We start from the raw sequence: 11499 nt of genomic DNA, 5'->3' as shown, positions 1-11499 counted from the left end.
ATGTTAAAACTACCTTGCTGCTGCCATGTTGCCGTCACGTGATCACTTGGTACCGCCTAACCCGAGATGTGATTCGCTCACATGATTGATTCGGTCCGTGACGTCGGAGGCGTTAATTGGTTGATTACTCGTGTCAATCTGGTTGCGTTGACCAGTCACGGTGGACTCCTGTGCTGGGAACAAAGCAAAATACTATGTAATAATCATAATCATAATAATAATGATAATGACAATAATAATGATAATATTATGTAATAGAATTTTATACTGTACTTTTGTTGCCATATTGTGCAAATAATTTTTCATGTCAAGGACCCCCAAATGTATTTGGCCTCGGACTCCCATCTATAAATGTTTTGTGCCAGGGACCCCCAGAAGAGAAGATTTAAGTTAAAAAAATCCAAAAGAACCCTGGTGGCCCCCGGACCCCACTTTGAGAACCACTGGCCTACAGTGTGTGTACCTTTAGAGAGAGTGTGCCTGTGTGCGTGCGTGCGTGCGTGCATGTGTGCCTGCGTGCCTGCGTGCGTGCGTGCGTGCGTGTGTGCGTGTGTGTGTGTGTGTGTGTGTGTGTGTGTGTGTGTGTGTGTGTGTGCGTGCGTGCATGCGTGTGTGTGTGTGTGTGTCTCCCCCCTGTGGCCAAATGCCGAAAACGACAGTTGCCTGTTCAAATAATCCTCAAAAGCTTTAATCACTGTGTTTGACCAGTAAGATGAGCTCCAACCGTCTCTCCAGCTCTTTAGCACTGCAGGGTGGTAAAAGTAGTACTCACATGTTTTACTTAAATAAAAGTGTCAATACTGCAATGTAGAATTACTCTGATACAAGTAAGAGTCCAGAATTCAAAATTTACTCAAGTAAAAGAACAAAAGTATTGGCATCAAAATATAATTAAAGTGTCAAAAGTAAAGGTATCCATTATGCAGAATATCCCATTTAACAGGGTTCAAATGTATAAAACGTATACAAATCTTTTGAAAATAGCAGATCTACAAGCTCACAACGCGTCACAGCAACGTGTTGTGAGCTTGTAGATCGTCTATTTTCAAATAGCCAAAGTTTAAATAGGGCTGTAAGAGGTTATTGTATGTTTTGTAATAATAATCCAAATCTACAAATAATAATAATTCAAATCATTTAAAAGAGACCTTGTGGACAAACATTTCAGTTACACCAATAGAAAAACTAAAAAACAAACAAACAGCACCCAAACAACAACAACATAGCCTTACAACCAGAGCTTGTTCTGAAGAACTGAAAATATTTAATGAGCTCTAATAATGTAAATTTATATCTATGGATTATGGAAGAAGACTGAGAATTTGACAATAAATTATGATGTAGTTGTAAAGGTATTATTTATCAGTGGAAACCTATGTCCAAAACTACTTCTTTTTCAGGATTCAAATTCAAAAGCATCAAAAGTAGCAGATACAAGCTCGAAATGTGTCGTTTCGCGCCACGTTTCGAGCTTGTGGATCTGCTACTTTTGCTACTTTTGTGTGACAAAAAGTTAAAATATAAGAAATTTCTATCTATCTATCTATCTATCTATCTATCTATCTATCTATCTATCTATCTATCTATCTATCTATCTATCTATCTATCTATCTATCTATCTATCTATCTATCTATCTATCTATCTATCTATCTATCCATCTATCTATTTATCTATTCATCTATCTATTCATCTATCTATTCATTTATATATTCATTTATATATTTATCTATCCTAAATGACCATTCTGTGGGTGTAAACACTACAGGGACACTGGCAGTGACAGTTGGATGTAGAGGCCACGCCTCTGTGTGTTGTATTGGTAGGAGCCTGGCCAGTACAGGCTGCTACCAGCGTTGCCATGTCCACTTATTATAAGCGACTTTGGGCTTGTTTTTCTGTAAAGTTGCTTTTAAATAATGGTTGCGTTTTTTTTGGGGGCTCGTTTCTAAGTGTAGCTGCTTATTTTGTGCTTGTTTCCTAATGTCGTTTAAACCAGTGGTTCTCAAGCATTTTCAAGTCAAGGACCCCCAACTTAATATGTATTTGTCCCTATAACCCCATCTGAAAATGAAAATAGTAGATCTACAAGCTCACAACGCGTCGCATGTTGTGAGCTTGTAGATCGTCTATTTTCAAATAGCCTATGTACCTATGTTGCTTCTTTTGGGCTTGTTTTTCTAGATCTGGTTGCTTATTTCTCTCACACGATCTGGCAACGCTGATGGTGGTACACACAGTACACACACAGGACCCGCATTGGCTGCACAGCAGCAACCTCCATAAAGCGTCCCAAAAAACTACACACTGAGATTTGGAATATTTGCTGCTGCTGCTGCAAGGAAAATGGCGACTGTCATTCATAATCCTCTGAAATCGTAAGTACATTAAAATAAATAAATAACAGATCATGGGGAAAAACAATTGCACATAAATGTGCATTGAATGCATGCATTGATGACATGTGCACACATTATATAGATAGATGCCGAGCTCGCAATAGACTACTGTATTTTACATAAATACATCACAGATGCATAACCAAACTCGGTGAGGTTTTTTTTTGTATGAATTCCTTTGTTTGTAATTACTGTGTAATAGGCATGTTTTACTCTACTGGGACTAAAGCAAAAAGCATAGCCTTATTGCCAGATCTTTCCGCGCGTAAATCTGAATTTATATGAATCTGCAGACTACTAGCCTACATGGCACACAACAAGGGTGTCGCTGGCCGAACAGATCGGCAAGCGACACCCTTCGGTTGTAGCCTACTACGGACGGACGGAGCATAAATTAGCCTTGTTACATCTGCGCTCTTGTGTTGTAGCCTGCGCAGTGGTGGAAGAAGTACTCTTTTTTTTTTACTCAAGTAAAAGTAGAAATACCACAATGTAGAAATACTCTTTTACAAGTAAAAGTCCGGAGTTCAAAATGTACTTGAGTAAAAGTACAAAAGTATTGGTATCAAAATGTACTTTAAGTACCAAAAGTAGAAATTTGCTCATTTTGCTAAATCTTTTGAAAATAGCAGATAATGCTCACAATGCTGTGAGCTTGTAGATCGTCTATTTTCAAATGGCTGAATTGTACATAGGGCTGAAGTGGTTAATGTATGTTTTGTAATAAAAATCATAATCTACAAAGTAACTAATGAAGTTTTCAAATAATTGTAGTGGAGTACAATATTTGCCTCTGAGATGTAATGGAGTAGAAGTAAAAGTATTGAAAATTGGTAAATTACTCCAGTAAAGTTTTAAAAAATATATATATATATGTACTTGAGTAAATGTACTTAGTTACTTTCCACCAGTGGTAGCCTGCCTGCTGCTCAGTGGTTTCCGTTTCCACTCAGATCTAAAAGTTGCCACTTGGAATGGTTACATTCATTGTCACAGCTTTCTCTTTAAAGGACTTTTCTGGATGTGCTTTCATTATAATGTCATTGCATTCCATGTATTTCACCAATGATAATACATGCATGAGAAGAAGGACACTGTTTTCCCCATCAGGAACAGGCTGTCAGAACAGAAATGCACACAGCTCAACGTTTTGGCAGGATAATGTCATTACAATGGGAACAGGATAGGTGGGCACTATAGGGACATCTGGGCACCTCGATGTAGAATTGGCTATTTTGTCCAAAATATTAAAACAATTCAATATTTGAAAAATGGTCTTAAGAAATGTAAAGTTACCATGATCAGAAGTTCATGCTTAAATATTCGATAATTATGGTCTAATAGTTCTACACTTGCTTCAAATTGCTACACAACCTGTTTATCCAGTCATTTTGGGGCATAAACAAGAAGTTGGAGGATAAAATTAAGTCTGATAATGATGTACCGTAATGTACCGTCACATCATGTATACTTTACATTTCTTAGGACCATTTTTCAAATATTACATTTTTTAACTTTTTGGACAAAATAGCCAATTTTACATCGAGGTGCCCAGATGTCCCTAGTGCCCACCTATCCTGTATCCGTATAGGCTACCACCAAGCTGTTTCCACTGCTGCTTGGGGTCATGCATAATGTCCCACATTAAAACCCATTAAGACCTGCATGAGGCCGATTCTACAAATGCCTTCTAAAAATCGAGTTCTCAATCTATTTCGTAGATCTGCTACTTTATAATAGCCAACGCAAAAATCTAAAATGACACAGATGCTTTCCCGGTTTTAATTAGTATAGGCCTATAGTAGCCAGTGGTCCTCAAACATTTTCATGTCAAAGACCCCCAAATTGACATATTTGGCCATGGTGGACCCCCATCTCGAAGGATTTTGCGCCATGCAGCACCCCTAGAAGAGAAGATTTGAATTTTGAAAAAGAATTCTAAAATTAATGTGTTGACTCAGTGAGTGAGAACCCTTTCTGTCTGTCTGTCTGACTCCAGCAGACAGCAGATGTTTACCACTGTCATGAGGAATGTGTGTGTGTGTGTGTGTGTGCGTGTGTGTGTGCGTGCGTGCGTGCGTGCGTGCGTGCGTGCGTGCGTGCGTGCGTGCGTGCGTGCGTGCGTGCGTGCGTGCGTGCGTGCGTGCGTGCGTGCGTGCGTGCGTGCGTGCGTGCGTGCGTGTGTGTGTGTGTGTTCTACTACACTTGTGAGGGCCATGTCCCCACAAGTATAGCACAATTTGAGAAATAGACATTGTTGAGGAGCTGTGCCTTATTTGTACTTTAGTTATGCGCCATGCAGTGCTGTACACCGAAAATAGAAGATCTACAAGCTTATGACACATTGCAGTGTGACGTGTTGCAAGCTTGTAGCCTAGATGCGGCTATTTTTGGCCTAAGGGTTACAGTTAAAAATAGCAAGGGATTGTAACTATGGCATTCATAAAATTACTGTCCTAAAATGACGATGTCCTCAGATGTACAGTGACAAACGTGTGTGTGTGTGTGTGTGTGTGTGTGTGTGTGTGTGTGTGTGTGTGTGTGTGTGTGTGTGTGTGTGTGTGTGTGTGTGTGTGTGTGTGTGTGTGTGTGTGTGTGTGGCTTGCGGAGGGATGTTAGACAGTTTTCACACAGTCTATTGTACAGGAGGTTATAAAAAACAGTCTGCATTCTTGGACAAACACAGTGAAGGTTTTCTAACACAGTGTTTTTTTCAAGAAAACCGCCATGTGTCTGTGTAGTGAAAATCTACAGTGTACAACTATATATCTTTGGCCTGATGTGTTTACATGACAAAACAATATAGCATAAACACATTCCCCTCTCGCTGTATTTTGCCGTTTTCACTGTTTGTTTTGATAGACAGGGATGTGGTATTTTTTGTTGGTCTACCAAAACCAAGTGAAAACACCCAAAATACAGCGAGAGGGCAGTGTGTTTCTGCAGGTAAACACCACCACACTACTACTCCAGTGGCTGATAACTGCTGCTATACAGTAGAGCAGGGGTCTTCAATGTTTTTTTTAACCCAAGGACCCCCTAGCTGAGAGAGAGATGAAGCAGGGACCCCCTCTATATTGTATAAAATTGTGTTTCACGTTAAACCTTTTTTTTTAAATTACTTGGTTTACTCTTTTTTTCCCTCTACACCTATACCTCTTTGCCAAAAGTAGCAGATCTACAAGCTCAGATGAGCTTGTAGATCTGCTATTTCTCAGCTAATGTTCCCCTCAGAAAATGAATTCTAGGGTTCAAGTGGTTAATGTAAAAAAATAAAAAAGTCCTGAAGACAAAAAAGTCCTGAGGACGTGTTTCCATTGTGGTCCTATGTAGCCTATTCAATTCATCAACATAGCATAAAAATAAAAATAACAATAATACATGTCATCAACAACTACAAAACACTATATGTACAAAGGAGATAAAGGAAAAACGGCGACACCTCCTTTCGATGGGAATTTACATTCACCTCCCCTTCTGGTCTCCTGATAGATGATTTTTCAGGCCAATTTTTTGAAAGAAACCAGTGGATAGTTTGTCAGGGCAATGAGGGCATTCCACATTTTGGTGTTATAGCAGTAGAATGAGAACGAGTCTGCTTCTTTTGAAAGAAACCAGTGGATAGTTTGTCAGGGCATTCCACATTTTGGTGTTATAGCAGTAGAATGAGAACGAGTCTGCTTCTTTTGAAAGAAACCAGTGGATAGTTTGTCAGGGCATGCCACATTTTGGTGTTCGCCGCGCCTCCGACCAAGTGGAGCTTACTATGTAACTCTGCCTGGGTTGTGTCTCCGTCTGTATCTCTGTGTGCACTGCCTGTGTGCAGCTCCTCTGAGATAAGTAAATGTCCAAATTAGACATACCATACATCAAATGAAAGGTCTTTGAAAACTGAACACACCTGTCACACCTGGTTGCGTTTAAGCCCGCCCCTTCCCCCGGAAGCCACGCCCCGGAGAAGGCTCCTAAAAACTCCCCATTGAAACCCCATGTTAAATGAAAAGTGCCCGAATCGCTCCGAAACTTTTTCTACCCCCCCTAAGTGGGGGTCTACGAACAAATACTTCGGGCTCGGATTTTGGCTCCGCCCCCCGGAAGTGGGTGAAACAGGCACTTCAAACACTTTGTTGAATTGTTCAAAAACATTAAAAGTTTTTTTTTTGTGCATTTCTATTTTTCTAAGATGCTCCTTTTAACGCAGAATTTTTTTCTATTTTTTATATATTTCTTTATTGCTTACTTTTTTTTAAATATTTTTTTTCATATTTATTTAAATTTGTTTGCGTTCGCTTCCCGCGTTCGCGCGTCTTACTTGTAGCAGTAGAATGAGAACGAGTCTGCTGTTATCAGGTCGTTTAATCCGCAGCTCTGAGAGACAGGGGACCCCTGTCTTCTCCCCATCCCCCCTCCTCCTCCCGCCCACACTAATATTATCATGTCACCCACCCTCCCCCTCCTCCTCCGAAGAAACATGCGAGATGAACTGGAAGGCCACAGCGGGTGAAACTGTGGCTATTCGTGTGTGTGTGTGTGTGTGTGTGTGTGTGTGTGTGCGTGTGCGTGCGTGTGCGTGTGCGTGTGCGTGTGCGTGTGCGTGTGCGTGTGCGTGTGCGTGTGCGTGTGCGTGTGTGTGTGTGTGTGTGTGTGTGTGTGTGTGTGTGCGCGTGTGTGCGCGTGTGCTGTACACACAGATGATTTACAGCAGGTGTTGTTTCATCATAAAGGTTGTTATTGTCTGAGCTGATAGAACGGCCTCTGTGAAGGAATAATGGCTTGAAGTTATTGCAATCTCGTGAAATAGGTTATTCTGAGGGGGAAGCTGTGTGTGTGTGTGTGTGTGTGTGTGTGTGTGTGTGTGTGTGTGTGTGTGTGTGTGTGTGTGTGTGTGTGTGTGTGTGTGTGTGTGTGTGTGTGTGTGTGTGTGTGTGTGTGTGTGTCTGTTGCCCTTAATGTTTATGTCTGCCTTTGTCTGTGTGCCTGGGGTCAACGTGTGTGCATGAGTGGGGTCTGCAGATTAGAAATGTCCCAGCATCCTCCTGGGTCCATCTGTCAGAGAGGAGCCTAGAGAGATGGACAGATGAGAAGAGATGGAGGAGGGATGGATGGATGGAGGGGGGAGGGGAGACATCCCTCCATCTGGCTCTTAAACTGTATACAACAACAACAGATAATTAACGATAAATAAATTAAACGGAGGGAAAACTGTGTTTGTTGTTTCCACTTAAACCCTGTACTTAATTGACCCTGGTGCCCCCAGGGCTCAATACTAGTCCTTCTCATGGATTATAGCATGTCTTCTATGGAAGCATGTCAGGTACCGAAAACATCCCATCTACAAGCTCTCAATGCGTCGTTTTTGTTTTTTTGGTTATTATTTCGTTAACCTCATAGCATAATTGCCTAAGGCATATTTTTAAGGTTTTCAGGGAAGGCAAAAAAACAAATCACTTTCTGCCTAAGTCATCTAGTCTAGTTGACTTAGGCAATCATGAGTAGATTTTTTTTTTCCTAAGTCATGTTTATCTGCCTTTATTTATATCTGCCTAACTCTACTCTCCTAACACTGCTGATTCATCCTGCCTTGCTGCCATTGTCCTCAGCCTATCAGAATGCTTGTTACATTCAAAAACAAATTTCTGCCTAAGTTGACTTAAAAGCACTTTCTGCCTGAGTCATTTTGGATTGTAACAAGCATTCTGATTAGCTTAGGACATAGGCAATAACAAGGCAGCAGTGTTAGGAGAGTAGAGCTAGGCAAAAATGTCAATTATGCTATGAGGCTAACGTGTTTTGAAAGATTAGAGCATTTGAAGTGCTCATATAGCAATACGTTCAGAAGCATCTTCCATAAAACCCTGCATGTCTCGGATATTTCATGAAAGCAAAGGTTAAAGCCTCAGTCTGTGATTTTTTTCACCTGGTTGGCACAGTATGTAGAACAGCAGGAACAATATTACTGAAACATAATAATCTTACATATTGTTTTCATTGTTTAGGAATCAGCATTAATCCATGCCTCCTACATTTCCTCCCCTCTATACCAGAGGTTCTCAAACTATAGGGTCAGGAGTCAGGACCCCAAGTGGGGTCTGGGGAAGGTGAAGAACTAAACAAAGGGCACGACCACTTTGGTAGAGGTTTGGGTTGTGCAGTTACCTTGCCAGGATGTAACTCCACAGGTGGACAAGAAATACAAAATAATTGCTCCAGTGATTAGAAATTAATCATTCAAAATATGCTCCTCATTACATTGTACGCTGAAACAGCTCTCAAACTCACTCTTTTAGCACATAAACGAACGCAATCAAAGTTGATTCAGACGATAGAACTTCACAAAACCCAGTACTGCTTTTTTCTTGTATAAAAAATTTTAACTTTCTGTTGATTTTGCCATTTTTATTAGGAAGAAAACCCGGACTGATCCGGATCCGGATCTTCAAATAGTAAAATCAACAGGAAGGTAACATTTTTATATATTAAAAAAAACAGTAGCATGTTTTGAATTATCAATTTCTAATCAATGGAGCAATTATTTTCGATTTCTTGTCCACCTTGAGTTACATCATGGCAAGGTAACTACACAACCCAAACCTCTACCAAAGTGGTCTGGCCCTTTAAGTCTGTTTTATTTGTTTAAAAAAAATGCATAGCATGTAAATACATCTTTTTAGTTTAATTAAAAAACAAATAACGTTCTGGCAAACGATGCTTCCATTTACAAATGGGTACAGAGAACACTTCCGTAGCTTTTAAACTACGCTGATAAGACACAATATAAGCAGCAATCACCAATCACAGCGTTTTAAATGTATTTTCTAATAAATATTCCTATTCAAGACTAGCAACGTATGTTTTGATGTTTAAATATGCTTCATTTCTACTTTGAAATTGCACTATAAATCAGTGGGGTCGCCAAAGAATTTCCCCTGTAAAATAGGGTATAAAAACGTTGGAGAACCCCTGCTCTATACAGTACTAAATCTCTTCAGCGACAATAACCGATCTGCAATAAAGATCACAACACGTTGTGCCGCGTAGTGAGCTAGTAGACGGGCTATTTTCGACAAATGTTCGCGCCAGAATAGGGACACGCTATGGTTCATGTGAGGGTATCCATTGTCTTTTAGTATTGGGAAACATTTATCTATGTTTCTATCTAATCTGTTGTGAGAATCAGACAGATGTGTAAGTCACGCACGCACGCATGGACACACACACACACACACACACACACACACACACACACACACACACACACACACACACACACACACACACACACACACACACACACACACACACACACACACACACGTCATCTGAAGAGTATTTGGTAGCCGGTTAATGAGTTACTTTGGTAGTGGGATATTTAAGTCACGGTATCAAGTTCCACGTGAGTTATTTCCAGCAGGAAATCACCCGTTACATACCATGGTCTACTTTACGAGCCTGTGTGTGTGTGTGTGTGTGTGTGTGTGTGTGTGTGTGTGTGTGTGTGTGTGTGTGTGTGTGTGTGTGTGTGTGTGTGTGTGTGTGTGTGTGTGTGTGCTCATTGTCTGTGGAGACGGCAGACTAGCACGGCAATGAGAGAGTGATTGTCTGGTCAGTAAGTGATATGCAGCCCATAAGGAGAGAGCATAACAAACCCAGGCAGCTCCCCTGCCAGCTGAGTTGTTCAGTTACAATATTCAGCATGAATATACCCTAATAGTTTCCCTAGTATGACAGGGGAGTGTAACGGGTTGCAAGCTCAACTAAAATTAGCTCCACTAATACATTAGGCCAGGGGTCTTCAACAGGGGGTCCGGCCGGGACCCCTAGGGGGTCCTCAGAGTAACTACAGGGGGTCCGCCAAATCTTTGTGTGATGGGGAACATTAGCCGAAAATAGCAGATCTACTATATGGAGTTGCAATTTCATGAAGGTCAGTCAAATTATGAAAACTCAATTTCTACTGAACGCCAGCCAGTGGATGCATATGACTGTAACGTTAGTTGTAAGGCCCTTTACTGGGTTGCATTATAATTTGCATTGTTGTTTGCAGTCATATAATTGCTTGGGATGATTTAAGCCATTGTTTATATTGTGAGTGAAGAAATGGCAGTTGTTGGTCTATGAAACTGTGTAGGATAGGACTGTATTGTACAGGCATATCTGCTCAGCTGGACTGCAGCCTTTGAGCAATAGATGCATGATGGACTGGATTTGATGTACCAGCTTGCAAGCTCAAAATGATTACGATTGGGTTTAATCATGGCTTGGATGTGTGGTGCGTGCATGTGTACTGTGTAAGTGCGTGTGCGTGCGCACGCACAGGGGGCCCTCTGGAGTTTCAGTGTAGGGGCCCCCAGGGATGCTAATCTGGCTCTGGCTCCAAGGACTCGAGCAGCAGCGATCTGAATCAATTGCAGTTGTCTGATTGGCACAAAAATACAAATTCTCATTCTACTGCTCTGCCACCAAAATGTGGAATGCCCTGACAGGCTGACACCATCCATTAAAAGATATAAATCACTGGTTTCTTTCAAAACTGGACTGTTAAACCATCTATCAGGAGACCACAAGGGGGGATTAATGCAATTTCCCATAGAAAGGAGGTGTCATTCACTGCCGATGTTTTTCCTTTTTCTCCTTTGTACATACAGCATAGTGTTTTGTATTTGTGGATGACATGTATTCTTGTGTAATGTTTTTATGCTATGTTGATGAATTCAATACATAAGACCACAATGAAAATTGTCCCCAGGACTTTTAGACTTAATGGCTTACTGTACCTTGTGCTGTTTACATTTCTGACTAATACAGTATTCAATCAATGCAAATCAAATCAATCAATCAATTTGGGGGGTCCTTGACATGAAAATGTTTGAGAACCAACACAAAGGTTCAGGTTGACCAAAAAGGATGATTATTTTGGCAGAGACGACAAGGGCTATGTTTAGATGTAAGGTTAGTTTTCCTTAATGAAGGACAGACCTCAGGGTAGTAGTAATGGTATGGACTGGTGGGAGAAAGAGAGCATGGCTGTGATTTAGGTGGAATTGTAGAGGAGGGAGGAGGGGGGAGGGGTTGCCTGTGTGTACGTGGGTACATGTTTAATGT

The 11499-nt window shown here is 40.9% G+C and overlaps 1 protein-coding gene across 4 annotated transcripts in view; it reads left to right on the top strand.

Moving 5' to 3' along the window:
* The first annotated feature begins 2263 nt into the window (after positions 1-2263).
* Positions 2264-11499, top strand: part of dpf3 (double PHD fingers 3) — a 37282-nt gene continuing 28046 nt past the window's right edge. For 2 of the 4 annotated variants that reach the window (XM_080452287.1, XM_080452286.1), the window contains exons 1-2: positions 2264-2376; positions 8801-8857. In XM_080452287.1, the coding sequence (XP_080308413.1) occupies positions 2345-2376; positions 8801-8857 (89 nt within the window). In that variant the 5' untranslated portion in view covers positions 2264-2344. The remainder of the gene's footprint in view (positions 2377-8800; positions 8858-11499) is intronic. The other 2 variants (XM_080452289.1, XM_080452288.1) reach the window with 1 other exon arrangement.

This window comes from Gymnoscopelus braueri, assembly GCF_963280865.1.
Source record: "Gymnoscopelus braueri genome assembly, chromosome: 16".
In the NCBI taxonomy this organism is placed as follows: Eukaryota; Metazoa; Chordata; class Actinopteri; order Myctophiformes; family Myctophidae; genus Gymnoscopelus; species Gymnoscopelus braueri.
Note: the sequence above shows the minus strand (reverse complement) of the source record. Positions and strands in the feature narration are given on the sequence as shown.